This window comes from Pieris brassicae, chromosome 5, assembly GCF_905147105.1.
Source record: "Pieris brassicae chromosome 5, ilPieBrab1.1, whole genome shotgun sequence".
Classification (NCBI taxonomy): Eukaryota; Metazoa; Arthropoda; class Insecta; order Lepidoptera; family Pieridae; genus Pieris; species Pieris brassicae.
Window position 1 is genome coordinate 7545798 of NC_059669.1, and position 17255 is coordinate 7563052.

General features: G+C 33.9%; 2 protein-coding genes across 3 annotated transcripts in view; both read left to right on the top strand.

Moving 5' to 3' along the window:
* Positions 1–10785, top strand: part of LOC123709270 (serine/arginine repetitive matrix protein 1) — an 80453-nt gene extending 69668 nt beyond the window's left edge. For both annotated transcript variants that reach the window (XM_045660455.1, XM_045660454.1), the window contains 4 exons: positions 67–217; positions 1392–1478; positions 5373–6582; positions 9144–10785. In XM_045660455.1, the coding sequence (XP_045516411.1) occupies positions 67–217; positions 1392–1478; positions 5373–6582; positions 9144–10323 (2628 nt within the window). In that variant the 3' untranslated portion in view covers positions 10324–10785. The remainder of the gene's footprint in view (positions 1–66; positions 218–1391; positions 1479–5372; positions 6583–9143) is intronic.
* Positions 10786–12220: 1435 nt separating this feature from the next.
* On the top strand, positions 12221–17211 carry LOC123710190 (UDP-glycosyltransferase UGT5-like). Its single transcript, XM_045661946.1, has 5 exons — positions 12221–12350; positions 12416–12650; positions 14187–14791; positions 15552–15774; positions 16258–17211. The coding sequence occupies exons 1-5, from the start codon at positions 12345–12347 to the stop codon at positions 16764–16766; spliced, it is 1578 nt and encodes a 525-aa protein (XP_045517902.1). The 5' UTR covers positions 12221–12344; the 3' UTR covers positions 16767–17211.
* Positions 17212–17255: the final 44 nt, after the last annotated feature.

Sequence of the window (17255 nt, forward strand, 5' to 3'; positions counted from 1 at the left end):
TTAGATTTGTCCTGTGTATTCGAAAGTGCACATTTTTTCATTTATAATAATTATATTTACTTTTAGGTTTGTTCGGTGAAAAGCGACGAAAGTTTAATAAAAGAGTCCGGTGGAAAGGAAAGACGCAAGTGTGTGGAGACTGAGAGGTCAACTGACCTGATGGCGGGTGGGCTACGCGTTGCCACACAGTTGCAGTCCCGTACCAGGACCGAAGAAGGTATGTTTTAATATTATCTGAAGCTGTTTGCTCTTAACAGCTCGTAACTACGAGCATTCTATTCAGCAGCAATTCACTTCCCGTCCCTATTCGCTTAGCTCCTTCTCTATCTTCCTTTAAATTTCTTCTGTACAAACATTACCTGTCCACATCGTATCTCTAACTTTCTTACTAACTACTAACTGACGTGAGACTTATCTTAAATTATCGTGAGTTATGTGTCTTTTTACTTTTTATTTTTAATATATCATCTTTTTAGTTTAGTTCGTTTTGTTTGTTCCTGTTTAGTTTTGTCTTAATAACTGTGTATAACATGTATTTTTGCACTTCTTGCGTATTTTATGTAATTTAATATATTTTTTTCTTTACTCACAGTGGTTGCCCGGAAGAGATCGCTCGAAAGCGATAAGGCCGCCAGTTACCCTCCTTTTAATTTAATTAAGTTCATTTTTTTTTACATATATAACGAAGTGTTAATAAATAAATAAATTCTAGCATTGTGGGCAAAATGAGTGGCGGTTGGACCACGCTTAGATAACCCTGGTACCTTTCAGCCCAGTTGTTTAGAATTAAAAATGTAAAATAATTAAATGATAAAGTATACTTCACTGCTATACTATTGTTATTTAAATAATAATAAACTTAGAAATTAATATGGTCCCAATAATATGTTACTAAATTGAATATTTATATTTTTACGCTACACTTTACGGTTTAAATCTAGCATAAATGAAAAAAGATCAATGGCGCTACTACATTTTTTAGATCTGGGCCTGGATCTGGGTTTCATGATCATTTGTTAATCTAATAGGCAAGTAGGTGATCAGCCATCTGTACATGACGCACGCCGTCAACTGTTTCGGTCTAAGAAAAGCCGGTTTCTTCACGATGTTTTCCTTCACCGTTCGAGCGATTGTTAAATGCGCACATAGAAAGAATCCCATTGGGGCACAGCCGAGGATCGAACCTACGACCTCAGTTTTGAGAGTCGCATGCTAAAGTCACTAAACAACACTGCTCGCTCGCGTAAATATGGAGAAGAGGAGAAATAACTTTTTTCATGAAAGTATGTTTTTTAAATTACGAAACTAATTTAATGCATGGATTTAAAGTAATTTAACCTATTATGGCAAAGATTATTTTAAAATATATTGTAATCATTATTTTGTTGTAGCTGAAAGAGAAGGACAACCAATTATGGATGACGAGTGGGACAGTCTTTCAGTTAGAATGCGACGGCAGCGCCGCCTTCGACTTAACGGTAATAATTTGAATTTTTAGGTCATTAGTCACACAGGTTAACGCAGTTCCTAGATGAAACGATAGATGGCGCTGATCAGTATTGTGTAATGTTAAGGATATAGTTAGGTGGCAGTTTTGGCCCCCAAAAATTATAAATGTTTCAATATTACACGAACTATTAAATACAGGAAAACAAAGTTTAAGAATTTAACAATACGCTGATTTATAGAATTGTAATTAGTGTTTAAACAATGAGTAATTTTATGCAGCTGTTTTAATCTGATGTCAGTAAATAAAGCGTAACGAATGAAGGTTATCGATCAATAGTTACATAAATTTAACAACTAAATGCATATATGTATATGATATTGATGATTATATAAATAATTTGTTTTAGCACAATTGAACTACATTTTGTTTTTATTATTATTAATAAATATAAAGTTCGATATTTATACTAGTTATGTGAATAAAATCACAAATAAAATGGGTGAATCAAAATGAGTAAATTTTGTCGAATCTAATCAAGTATTATCTATTAATATGCACTACCCTTAACGTGTCCCTCAGTTGCTCAGTTGCTTTTGTCCAATGCGTTTGTTACATATAACACTAGCTGACTCGGCAAACTTCGTACCGACACAGTCGATAAATGAAACAAAAATAAAAAAAAACAAATATTAAGTTCACTACGTTCATTAGAAATTGAAATAAAGCGAAGTAAGTAAGGTAAATCTAATATACACCACTATCCGAATATTTTGGATAAATCTTATCGATTTATAACCTTTTAAATACGTTCTTTAATTTGAAGGGAGAGTTTACTGTATGGACGGGGTGAACATTTAATGTGTGACAGTTACGAAACCCATGAATATTTGCATTGGAAAACTAAATTATTTTCATTTATTTTATCGATAATTTTACAATGTTTTGATATAGTCAAAACCCAACTAAATTTAAACCATTAATCAGATTAAAAATCATCATAAAACATTACTTAAAATCCCGGAAAATTTATGGCCTCTATTATGGAATTAAGTATATTAAATACTATTTGTGCGGTGTATTGAGATGTTTGATGATAATTATTGTAAACCTTGGGACATTATTGCTTTAAAAAGAGTGATTTAAAGATCATTTAAGTATTTTCGAGATTTTAAATGATATGATTGATAAAGATTAATATCTGGAAAAAATTATCTTCATAAACGTCAAAAACAACAAAATATTCAAGGACAAAAAAATTAAAAGCCTTATACTTGGTTACTAATACATTATGTAACTTGTAAAATTAATAAAATTAAAAAAAAAACAGAATTTTTTCTTTGTTTCCGGAACGTTTTGTGTAACGTGACTGAATTGCACGTTAGTAGTGAATCGACAATGACGTAAAATGCTTGTGCTAAATAATGTCTGTGTCTAACACTAAAACTGCTTTGGAGTTTTATTTCGTGAGACAATTTTTATTATATAATTAACAAGTATTTTTTATATGAAGTTATACTGTAATCGATACAGTTCCATTATAATGAATGTGAATTTAAAGATTTTTTTATATTAGGATTTAGCTCAATAAAAGATTATTACTTTTAGTCTGAAAACCGCTGAATAACTATAAAACATTATTTCATGGGATGGTCAAGTAAAAGTGCACTTTCGCATTGTTCCTTTATCTTGTTAGTCTTGAGCAAAGGTTTGTTTCCTTAGCAAGTTCGTAAGATTGAATACTTGCCACTGCGTCGTAAATAATTTTTTTTTAGATCTGTATCAAACACATTGCAACTACTATCGAAGCATTTTGACATTCTTTGACGCATTCAAGTCGCTAGAATTTTGATTTAAATAAAGCGGCGTCAAAAACATTTAACTATCTATCTGTACGAAAGCCAGTGTGTTGATTAACAATGTAAAACAAGACTGCGCCATGTTTATTTCATTTGTTATTGTTATTTCGGTGTGATCGTGAAGAACTGAGAGCTTGGAAATTCCATGTTTTGGTTTATTGTAAATGGTTAGGTTAGGTTAGTCTTGTTGCCTAGGAACGTTTAGGAAACTCGTTAAACGTTTCGTTCACTCATTTTTCCAACGGAACTTTAGCAACTTGATTGAATATCGATTCGACGGTTATGTTTGAAGATTTTACACAAATTGAATAATGATCGAATAATACACAATGAACTTGACGTTTGTTTACAAACATGTTACGGCTCCAGACCAGACGCCATTTCGCTTCGGGTTCTTAAAATATTTAATTTGACATTTTAAAGCCACACAACAGTATTACAGTCGCTCCGCTGGCTTTAACCCAAACTATTAAACGAGCTTCAATTAAAATAACATTTTTTTTCCATAGTCACTAATCAATAATGGTTTTTAAACTCTTGTCAAATACCTTGTCAAATATCAGCGATTAAAACGTCTTAAACTCACTATTATTGAACAAAAGTACAAATAGAAGATACGCGAATATGTAATACCTATTACAGTACCTGTACCTATAGATAGTAACTAGTTAGGCATAGTGTTGTTTCCAAATATAAAGAACATTTAAATAGAAATTATTATTTAAATTAGGAATAAACTTATTTACCTAAACGATTTCATTAAAAGTAAATATTTGATTATACGTAATGTTTGAATAATTTGTAATCTATGAATAAAAAATAATGCCTTTTATAATCTATAAATTCTATTTTTAAATGACGCAACGGCACGATTTTCACTCCGTATTTTTGCGTACAATTAAATACGTTTAAAAGTAGCCAAATGAATGTTATGGGTCCATCTGTTGTCCATTTATGGACGGCACAAGCCTACGCGTTTACTGAGGTCAGTTTCAACTTTTGACGTACCTCAGTAAAACACGGATTGCAGTCCGCAGGTCTCCACAAATAGCTGCACTTTAGCAAGTACGTTAATTATTATTGTGAACTTATGCTATATCATTATGAACTGAAAATTTTATTAGAACAATATGGTGTCTAGTATTTTCGTAAAGGCGTAATATTTTAATTATAATATTTTTTTATTAATGTTGAGGAACGAAAGCGTAGGCTGTTCTATATAATTAATAAACACGCGATCAAATTTGGTTTAATATATTTTATAAATTGGTTATGTACCTAATATTGCAGACAGGGACTTAACTAAAACAAAGTTACTCGGAGTGAGTTTTTTTAGTTTAGTTGTGGAAACTTTAATATTAATTATATTAAGAACAAAAATTTAAATGTAGAATTCCAATATCACATCGGTAATTTTTGTATCTTTAAATATCTCCTCAAATACGCAATAAGCGTCCTCGCCTGTCTACTAGGTCTTTAAAAATTTACATATGTAACATAAGTAATACATACATATTTATCTATAAGACAATCTCCTACCTTTAGTTAGACATGTTGCATGTCTCCTAAATTTATTGACGCCATAGTGATACGATTCGTATCAATTGCACAATGTGCTACTAGTATTTTTATTCATCGTTGCAAAAGACAGGATGCCAAAAGTTCATGGAGAGAAATTAAGTTATTATAAATGTCAACAAATTAAGCCTTTCAAGATACGACCAATCGTTCAATACGATTAATATGAAAATAAACGGTTTCAATATAACTTGTTATACGAACTACTTGTAGTAGCGAGCAATTACATAAGTAGTCGTACCATAAACCTTGCCGACCTAGAAATTAATATTCAGTCAATAATTACGACGGTGTCTCATAGCGCTTCAGAAAAAAGCCTCGGTTGTTTGCATCTTGCATTGACCTTCGATGGTTAGCCAAACTTATTGACTGTACGATTACGCCATAACATGTGCGAAGATGTAAGGTGCGGCTGCCTACCACTCAACGGAAGGTGCCCGCGCGCGCGCACGTATTTCTCGTTACCTAATATATTATCTGTTTTACAGATCAAGAAAAGGACTACGCAAAACGTCCAATTAACTTTGACATAGAGGAAGAAACGCGAAAAAAAGAAACCTCTAAATGGTTAGAAAGCCATTTTGGTAGTGAGTCGCGTTCTTCTCATGACTCCATCGCTGAGGAAATCGAACGACGGCCGGAAACTTCTTACTATGTAAAGAAGTCTGAAGACGAAGGCTATTACGGGAAGACATCTACTGTGCCGCCACCACCACCAGTGTTTCCTGAACGAGTTCTTCGAAAAACTAAGTCATCAACACCTTCGGAGGAACGCCCGCAAGGCAATAGGACAGGTGGATATTTTAAAGGTGTTGCAGATTGGTCACAACGTCGTGCTACAAAGCCCAGAATGCCTGAACCTCGCAGCTCATCTCCCTCGCCACCGGCGGTGCGTTCGCCATATGCCAGTAATGATAGATTAAACGGTTCTTCGCCGAGACATGTGTACGGAAAGCGTGATTCGCCTCAGGGAAGGTCATCGCCAATCGGTCGTCGCCACCCGCCCTCGCGCGACGACTCTGCCTACGTCTCTTCTTCGACCATGCACAGTCCTCCACGTGGCTCACCATTTCACCCACTTGAAGCGGATCGGTCGTTCCGTGAACCCTCCATTGAAGATGATTATCGCCCGCCAGTAGTTCCTGAAAGGAAACGTAATTTAAAGCAGCGGTCCGAGGACCATCGTTACGATAGCGGATACAGGAGTTCATCACGGAATGGTAATTCAGGACGTTCACGAGACAGTCACGAGGACAGTGCCGTAGAACCTCCTCCAGATTATTCGCCCCCGAGGGAGCGTCGAGGTAGTTCGGACAGAGATAAAACCCCACCACGGCGCCGAGACGAAAGAAAGCTAAATCAGAAAACTCGGTTTGCGGACAATGGACGACGGCCGTCACCAATTAGAAGATCAATGGGATCAGCGATTGGGAATTCGATAAGGAAGTTAGTGGGGAAGATTCGGTCAGCGTCAGCGGAACGAAAAGCAAAGTGGCGCAACTCGAGATCTCCGTCGCCGGAGCATGCGTCGCGGACGTATAAACAGTACGGGGGGGAGCTGGCGCCCCCTGCCGCTCCCCCGCACCGGTATTACCTAGGAGAGGACCCTTTTGCGCCCAGCATCTATGGACGTGAGCACAAGTATGACGGCAGTCCTAGACGCGCCACAGCTGTTGATGCCCGTGACCATCGCGAAAGGTAAGATCTAATACCAATATATCATTATATACTATCATTATTTCATTATTAACCAATGGATTATCCATGAAATATACAATTCATAAACCTTTTAATATATTTTTCTAGTAATAAAGTACTGAGCCTTGTTTTAGGAAGACACGTGTCTTGGATTATTTGCGCACTATCAATCAATTTTCAGAATATTAGTATTTTTATGGCGCTACCTATTATAGTTTTTAATAGAGCGTTAAATTATAATATGCCCACCTGTATTTTACGCTAACCTTAAATAGAATCTTGTCCCTGTATCACCCACACTAAAAATATCGACATAAAATTTAATTAATGACCGTTACAATATCACATTACGAACAAAATTAAAATAGCAATATTAAGACTTAAATTAACAATGTAATGATATGTAGAGAATTTTAAAAATTAAATGTATTTAATTGTTATTGTAAAAGAAAACTCCTGAGGATTTTTATAATCACCAATTCATTTAGATCCATCTTTGGACGTAGGCCTCCTCCATTTTTCTCCAACTCGATCGGCATTGCGCCTTTTGTGTCCATTTTCAAATACACAATTTATTACATTTGGTACAAATTATATTTGATATTTAATATAACATTTATTGACATTGGATAATCTTTTAACTCATATAACAAGACAGCCTTCCAATGTTCTTCAGAACCATAGTCCCTTTGTGTTGTCTATTAAAATTATCTAAACAATAAAATAATACGCAATTTATGGAGTGCATAATTTATTATTCTCGGCTGTAAATGATATTAAATCAATGCAACTACCTAACTAATGCTCAGTCAACGTAATAATTGCGATTATATTTTCCTTGTGGTTTTGCCATACCGACGGTGTCTTTTTACAACATATATAATTTATTCTTAATTAGGATTACTCCAAGAATAATAACTATATTAAATTCCGACACATTCTTTGCATCTTATACTTTATTTGAGTTTATTTAGCTTAAATTAGCAGAAAATAAACTAAACTTCTCTCAAGGTGGCAGTTGAGTTTAAGTCTCCTGCCAACTTTCTGCATCTGCCTCGCGCTTTGATCTGGGTTGACCAACCGTTATACCGCTTTCAATTGTTCAAGCCGATGTTAAAATATAAAATTCAAAGCCCGTATATTTGTGGGATATATTCTAGAATGTAGATAAAATGGATAAAGCTAAATTTATGATTTTATACAATTCTATAAAAGGTACAGCCCACATAGTCGACGAAGAAAGTTTACAAATCTAATAAATACTTACATATTTAGGGATTTGCAACTTTCACAATTTGTAGACACTATTAAACTAAAAATATACGTCAATTTGTATGCGTCTCGGTTGTTTTAAAGTTGGGTCATTAGTAAAAAATAAATAATTCCTTTTATCAGATATAAATATATATTCATTACGAGCAATTAGCAGCGATCTTTTAAGGAAGATGTGCAAGATGTGAAAATAACTACAAAAAAAACACAAAATACAGAATTATATATATAAGGCGCATAGTGACTAAAGTTACTGATATACATTAGTAATAAAATAAAACTTAGCACTGTATTTACAATGCTAATAGGTAATCAGTACAATTTATCGATTTACAGACTTCAATCACGTCACGTCAATACATACCGGCATATCATACCATAAAATCTACCTTGCCGCTGTCCATGAGCATTGCCTAGTATGGGAATAGTGGTTTCTTAACAAAACAGCCCTTATTTAGTTTATAATTGAGTCAGTTTCTTGAAACATGACTCATTGTAAGAATATGTCAACAGGTGCTTAGGCGTTATTGAATCATTGCGTAGTGCAAAAATGTAGGGCTTCCTTCTTACTGTTTTTGATGCAGTCTAGATTTACACAATTTATACCATTTAAAGAAATACTGATGTCTAATAGCTGTTTAATGCAATTTTATTAACTTAAGGATGACAGAATGTTATGACATTATTGTTAGTTACAGATTTTTTTTATGTATTAGAAGTTTAATACTATTTCTATACTAAATAGGAAAGATAACATATCTATTGGATAAACACGAAACCTCTGAACATATCTTAAAAATCACGAATTTATAAATCTAAATTATTAGAGAATAACATGGGCTCTAATACAAGCTACGACGAAAAGGAGCGGGAACCAAACCGGCATAAAACATGGTCTTTGAACTACGGGTTTGAATTTTAAACAATCATGTGCTGGATTGTTTTTTATTGCGGAAGGCTGTTGGCTATATTATAACATTGCGCCGTTAAAACCGCACAGCTAGTCACATATAAAACATAATACATCTAAATTATCCTCTTTAAACAGCAAAAAGTGTTGGTCGCAATGAGGTGACTTTAAGAAAAAATAATAGTTGATAGCATATGTGAACAAAGCATGATCGTTAGTAGTGTAGGCGGAGATTCCTATTGAGTCCAATTAGGTTTAAATACAAGATCACTTGTTTTTATGATACAAACGGATAACAATTATTGTACGTGGGACGAGTGCTTATATTGTACTAGAATATTATAGTATTTTTATTCCATTATTTTTTTCTCTATTTCAGAGGACAGTACTCAAGCACGCTCGGTCGATTCAGTCATTCTACAAGTCGATTGAACCCGAACAGCGAAACTGAGGAAGAATACGCCCGGTCAGCACAAACTCTGCCCAGGAAACTTCACGAACGCAAAGAGAAACCCACCGAAAAGCCAAGCTCAAACAAATATTGGCAACGTCTTACCTCAAATAAAAGATCTACAAGTGCCATTAATATATCGAATAATTCTTCAACGCCTGAAACAAAGGTAAAAGGTTACCCTCCTGGTCCCGCAAAACCTGCGCGGACCTACAAGGGTCTAAACAGAAGTAAGAGTTTTGCTATGGGCGTTCCAGAACAAGAAACACATCCTCGGTACATTTCAGGCATGAACAGAAATTACTCCACGATGTACAAGTCTAATCCTCATTTAAGCCGGCTTGATGAAACCCCTGAACAGCTTAAAAGTCCTGGTATTGTGTCAATTATAAATCGAAGCCAACGCGATCTCGCTGATGCTGTTTCGCGTGAGACAGAACGTCGTCGCGACGGACTATTCGGTGCCCGTTATGGAAAAACCGCACCAATCACCAACGGACATAGTAATGGTTACAGCAAGTCTTTCGATGACACAGATAAAAAGAAGATGTTTTTGAAAGGACTTCGGGATCGCGCACCTGAACTATATCAAACTTTGCATGCTGACGATGAGTCGGATGGAAGCAGGTTGTCGTCGAGATACGGAACACCATCACCTCATTACAAAGAAAGAATATCTGAAGAGCGTAAAATCCCAGTTTATAAAACCGATTCTATGAATAGAGATAGCAGCCCGTTTGTTTCACGTTTGGAGACGAGGTTGAAAACTCCAATTAATAGAAGAGAGAGTAACAGTAGTGACAATTATTCTGAGACCTATAGATACACTACTAGGTCTGGTGATCCTGAGCGACCCAGTGTCACAGATACTGTAGAGACTGTTAGCAAAAAAATCGTTCCATCCAAAGATGGCCGATCAAAGGAGATAATTGAATCCAGGGAAGTCAATTCGGTGACAAAAAGCAGAGGTTATAAGGAGCCTATTACAATTAAATATTATGAAAGTGACCGAACACCAAAGTATGAAAGCAGAAATGGTATAACTCCATTGTATACAGAGCGTAGGCGAAGCAATTTTAAAGTAACAGAGAAAGTTAGAGATTATTGAGAAAATCTATATCATCGTCAATACCACTTGCTTCGCGTATTTGATATTTTTATAACATTAATACAATACTACTTTATAAGGAGGTTCTATACAAGCGGAAGAATACGAAGCCTTCACACGCTTATATTTTATGTGTAGTTCCTGTCTGTGTTTAAAAATCGAGACAAAACAAGACACTATACGGAGCAAGGTCACTTGACACTTTCTGCCATAACATTGATAAATAGAGAAACATCGAATGTTTCTCTATACATTTATTAATTTACCCATAAGTTGCTTAATGTAAAAAGTCATAGCTATACTAATTATACTTAACATTGAAACGACACCGTCCAGATATACCTAATGTCAAAATAATGTAATTCATTTTTTGTGAATAGGTTTACATTAATTAATTAATTTTTAACATTATATTTCAGTAATCTAGATGTTTGTAATCTTGAGAATAAATATGTATAATATACATAATATGGTGTTTTATTTTACTAATGGCATCAGAGATGATATTAGCAAGGCAAAAATTTATTTTTGACTGGTCTTGTATTACTTGTGAATGGAACAAAATATTTAATATAGATATTATTAAGCTTACAATACGTTATTGAATATTATATGGGTAAATAAGTCTGATGTTAGAGAAGTACGTTAAAAATATATAATTAAGGTTGTTTGTACAACTGTTTTTATTGTAATTTCAAGGCATCTTAGGGACATGTCGACAATTGGTGATAAAATAAATATCAATAATTCAAATCGAAAATCAGAGCCTTATTACATCAATTATTTTTAACCATGCTCTAATACAAAAGTAAATACCATCCGTATGACCCTGACTTCCGTCGTTACAACTGAGCGTTTCTTAAAGCAATTTCTGCCGCGGACCACCACTATGTGGAACCAGCTGCCCACTGAGGTATTTACGAAACAATTCGACTGTGGGTCGTTCAAGAGAAGAGCGTACCAATTCTGAAAACTCCGACAGCGCGGTTGCGAGAATTCTGGAAGTGCGAGTGTCCATGGGTGGATATCACTTAATATCAGGTGAAACTAGTGCCCGTCTGCCTCCTGTAACATTAAAAAAACTGTTAATGGTAAACAATACTTTGAGTTATTTGTTTTAATGCAAACGCGGGGATTTTTAGTGACAACCGCCAACTTACATCTAGTTAAATTAGTTTTCTTTCATTCTGCTTAAAATTACAATACCAGTATAAATACAATTGATTTTGAAATATTGTATCTGTATTTGTAGTTTAGTTTTGCTTGAATATGCGTTATTAGAACATAAGATAACTAAACTTATTAAATTAAATTAATAAATCACTAAATAAATAATAATAATACTAAATAAAAGAATAAAACACTTTTCGAATTTTCTAGATTTCTTCTTGTATTATATAGAAGAAGAAGTGATGATAATAATAGTCCTATCCATATTATACTTTATATCGTTGCATAGTTAGTTGTAATTAAGACAAAAATAAAATAGGAATTATTCAATTGGACGCCCTCTATATTTTAAGTAGCGAACTAGTTAAAACCAAATGTGACGGTATGAAGATGGTACTAGAACATTATTACCAACAATACAGATGGCAGATACTTAGTTTTTAAAAATTTGTTTTTTATATGTATTGGGTTTATCAAAACTCCCGTTGGCAACGGCGACTTTTACCAATAACACACTGAATCCTACTTTATAGAATTGATATATACGTAATTAAACAATATAGTCTTATTAATGTTATTTTTTTGTATTAATATGTACGAAAAAAAATAATGAAAATTTACTATTCTCGATACCCATTCAATCAATAGATACCTCGATACCAAGTTAATAGACCCATTAATGGCATCACCATTAATGGGTCTATTAACTTGGTAAATATTCATAACCAATAAAACAGTAAATAATAATACAAGACTATAATTTTATCGCTATAACGAGTTTAAGATCATTCAGTTAAGATTTCTGTGCTGGAGGCATTGTGCGTTATTTATGTTTCATTGAAATACCAAATATGATGGTAAGAAATTATTTTTGTAATACTATTGTGCTTGAATCGAATTTAATCTCGAAGTCTTATTTCAGCTCAATATTCGCGAATATATAATTTTTTTATGCTTACCGTTTTGCGAGTCAGCCAACATTCTCTATGTTGTGCCAGTCTCTTCAAGATCTCATGATATATTTCTAAGACCAATAGGACTTGAACTGGCAAACAGAGGTCATAATATCACCGTTATAACCTCTTTTGACGTACCCAATTCCCCAGAAAATTATCACAAAGTTGTAGTAGAAAGGAAAGAAATATGGGATTTAATGGGTAAGTGGAATATATGTGCGCCCAAAGTAATTTTCCTCATATTGTAAGATAAAACATAAGGAAATCGCTTCGTCTTGTAAGATTCAAGGCTTAGCGCGATTCAGGGTTATAGAGCTAAAGATATGTGTTTATTTAATATCGAGCATAATATTAGGTTTTTACATATGAAATTTGCGTTTTGGGAGGAAAAGATTGCTGATATACCACTGGAATCAATGAACTCTTTGAAGGCGGTTCCAACTGCCTTCAAAGAGTCCACGGGACTTATTCTGCAGGTCGAAATTTAAAAAATATCAACGAACGAAAACCTCACTAGGTTTTCTTTTGCGACACCGCCGCTATACACATCATTAATCCTTCGAGCAGTTTCTGTAGTACTTGTGCCACGGTGGAACTCGTACTCGAAATTAACGCGAAATTTCTTGTTTTCCATTTCATTGAGAGAAGCAAAGAAAAAAAATTAAAACGGGAAAATGAAATGAATCATGGACAATCAAAATTGAATTTGGAATTCCCAACCAAAAAAAGGATATTTGAGTTCTAAGTGGCCAGTACGACAAAAGTCAATTTCATATTTAAGGACCTGTTATGTGTTGTGTAATGTATGTGTATATTATGTAATGTCTTCAATGGCCTCTTATTAAGGGTTAAATTTTATAGGTTAAATAAATTAATGATGTTAAAGGGCTATCAGGTGCCTATCGAACGCGTTAATGAAATGCATTATATTTGATAAAGATTTATAGCGTATCGCAGTTCGTCATTACTAGATTAAACCATTTGATAACATACACATTATGTTATGCTTTTAATATATATGCATTTTCCTTATCAGTCATCATAAACATCTCAATGTTTATTCATAAAGTATCCGGCAAATTAGTTGACTAGTGCCATTTTTTAATACTAAATACTTGAACAACCTGTCTTTACTACTTAAAATCTGGAGAAAGCACGAGCCTAGATATATAGATTAATTATTATCAAAGCCTTATATTGTTGAAAGATCATCCTTGATATTCACCGTACATATCATTTTTAATACGTAAACAACCAAAGACAAACAAAAGACAGTAACAAACAATTAAAAAGATTGCAAATTGATTATTGTCGTTAAATCGTTTGAATTTTAGGTCAAGTTTATTTGTGATATTATAATATATTATATTTGTTTTTAAATCTGTAATGGACGATTACATATACCTACTTCGTTAACAATTTTCTAAATGAAGTCAAGTTAGTAGAACAATTTTTTCACAATCTAACAAAATTAAACGTTAATTTTTAACCAATACACAAAACTCAGCATCAGGCGTCTAGCTCATGATCACGGGACCTCGTCTGGACTAAGCGTACAGTCGACAGAATAGACAGACAAAGTATTATAAGAATTTAAGAGGAATGTTTTCCACTCTTGTTTTGTTCAAATTACATAGAAAATTTGTTGCGTAATTCGGAAGCCACTTTTCCTAAAGGTGTGACGGAGTAAAATATATCCATTAATTATGTAATTATGTACCTTATAATATTTTATAGGTACCGCAAGACCAAACATATTTGAAACAACAAAAATATCAACCATCGAATTAATAAACACAATATTGTGGAAAGCAGGGCTTGCTTTCACGGAACATATTCTTAACTCAACTGAAGTACAGGATTTTCTCAAACAAGATAATAATTATGATTTAGTTATCTGTGAGACGTTTGTTCAAGACGCTATATACTACTTTTCTCATAGATATAATGCACCTTTAGTGCTTGTAACACCCTTTGGAAATTGTATGAGACACAATATAGCCGTTGGAAATCCATTACAGCTAGCGACTATTCACTACGAGTTCGTTCCGATAGAAAATCCTAAAAGTTTTCTGGGACGTATGAAAAATCTTTTCATTTCAATATATGAGTATGTATTGTGGAGGTTTTGGTACTTAAAAGAGCAAGAGATATTAGCTAAAAAGTATATTAAAGATTTGCCCGAACCAGTACCAAATTTATACGATACAGAAAAAAATGCAGCGCTTTTTTTGGTTAATAGACACTTCAGTTTTAATGAGCCAATGGCATATCTACCAAATATTATCGAAATTGGTGGATTGCATACTACAATGAACGCTGAACCAGAAATATTACCAAAGGTATGTATAATTAATGATTTATTTATCTTTCCATAATCTTAGATTGCTATAATCTGATATTCCGATTTTTTAAGACATAAAATAAAATATCTATATATATCGATATATATAAAGCAGCGTTAGTTAACATACTATATTAAGCTGAAAGACGATAATTTCATAGAAGATACCATATTGAATCTACTCGAATTATTTTTGTTAGCTTTACTCCCTTCAGTCAACTCGCGGATAGCGTTTAGCCCAGCACACCTTCATTCTAGAAAAGGAAATTCCAGAGAGGGGAAGGCGTTCGATTGAAATTATGAAAGCATTTTAACTATTACAGACGTATTGCAATTACGGAATGCCGTCCTTAGATATATAGTTAATTTAAAGGTAATATGGCTACAGACTCTCAAACCCCGAACTCTCCAGCGCACCACCCAACCTCGACATAGTACACCAGAAAGCCTTTAATAGGTTAAACAACAACAACGACAATAGTTTAAGTTAGTTGTCGTTGTAAAATTCTCCTTCCTGTTGTTAATTCACAGGTAATGTGGCCCCCTACTACACCATCTTACGGGCCAACGCACCGCGGCAGCTAGCTTAAATATACAAGTATACAGCTAGCTGAAGTATAAATTTATAAACATACTTTCTATCGTATAAATAATACTGTGTAGTTTTATTGAATATGTTGTCACTCGTTATTTTAAGGTATTAAAAATATATCTAATGAAGCTTTGTTACTAAAAATATAATTCATATTTCCTTTCAGGAAATAGAAAAAGTATTGAACGAATCCACCAATGGAATAGTGTACATCAATTTCGGAAGTAATGTTAAAAGTTCTGAACTACCAGCCGATAAAAGGAATGCTTTTATAAGCATTTTGGGGAGACTTAAACACACAGTTTTATGGAAATGGGAGAATGATCTCACAAAAGATATGCCACAGAATATAATCACAAGAAAATGGTTTCCACAACATAAAATATTAGGTATGAAAATATTGTGGCATTTTATATCTTCAGAACTTTCAGTAAGGACGTATTTTCTAATGTCCAACCTGTTTAGAAAAAAACAATTAATTATAAACTTATGCCATCCAACCTTTTACGCCTTCTGGGCCTTAGACTTGTGTATCTGTTTCGTAATCATTTCTTTTTCTAATAGGCAAGTAGGTGATAAGCCTTCTATGCCTGACACTCGCCGCCACTTGACTTATGGGGTTTATGGCATACCGTTGCGTGTTTATTGCGCATAAGACAGTCCATTGGTGCACAGCCAGGTTGGAAGCCCACGACTATAGGAATGAGAGTCGCACGTTAAAGCCATGAGGCCGACATTGCTTTTGTCTCAATAGCACTAACATTTGAAACTTGTGAATAAGTGCTTGTACCGATATAAGAACTTAAAAACTAAATATTGGAAGATATAAGTTGGGTATTCGATTTATTTTTTAATACATCAAAAAATTACAGCACACCCTAATATCAAACTGTTTATCGGTCACGGAGGAGCAATGAGCACCCAAGAAGCTGTTTACCACGGAGTGCCTATCCTGGGTGTACCCGTATATGCTGACCAATATAACAATCTACTTCTCGCCAAAGTAGCCGGCTTTGGAGAAATCCTCAATTTTAATGACATCAATGAGGCATCTACAGAAAGGGCCATTAAGGATATACTCGAGAAGGACATATATATGTTAAAAGCTAAGGAGGTTTCTAAAATATTCAGAGATAGGCCAATGAATCCTTTAGAAACAGCAATGTTCTGGATAGAATATGTTATTAGAAACAATGGTACAAATCGTATGAAAAGCTCTGCGATTGATATGCACTGGACTGTATTCAATATGTTGGACGTTTATGCGTTTATAGTAATAACATTTGTTGCAATTGCTTTTCTTGCAGTAAAATTGTTGATTGTTTTACGTAATAAATTACGTTACAGGACGGTGTTGACGAAAAAACAGAAGCGCTCTTAAATGTGATTTAAATATAAAATGTGATTCGTGATTTACGTATACGACTGAATAATGTTTTTTTATTAAAGGTTTATATAATAATTAATTATTAATTTATTAAAGCAGACAACCATAAGACCATAATATTGTTATTAATGTGTTAGTTACAATATTGTCCTAAATATTATATTAGCAGATACTCGATTAGCTGTTCAATCATAAAATTACAATTAATTATAAACTTATCCCAGCGCACATCACCGCAACAAAACCACACACAGTATATTTAATTGTTTTACAACGTAGCTACTTCCCAACGTATAGAAATCCTCACATCATTGAGGACGCTCCGTCAAGCTTGTTAAGTGTCCAGGAGCGTTTAAGTGCGGAAAATGAGTCAACCCACCATATACACAGTATCTGTCCACTTACAATACATAAATATATTTACAACTTGCAATGATTATTGAGATGTTATTTTTTTCCATAGAGACTAGTGATTTTTCTTGA

What these genes read in the sequence shown, in the direction of transcription:
- LOC123710190 (XM_045661946.1), top strand. An exon ending in AACCAGAAATATTACCAAAG is followed by an intron (nt 14,792 to 15,551) that starts GTATGTATAATT and finishes ATTTCCTTTCAG; the next exon opens with GAAATAGAAAAAGTATTGAA. An exon ending in TCCACAACATAAAATATTAG is followed by an intron (nt 15,775 to 16,257) that starts GTATGAAAATAT and finishes AAAAAATTACAG; the next exon opens with CACACCCTAATATCAAACTG.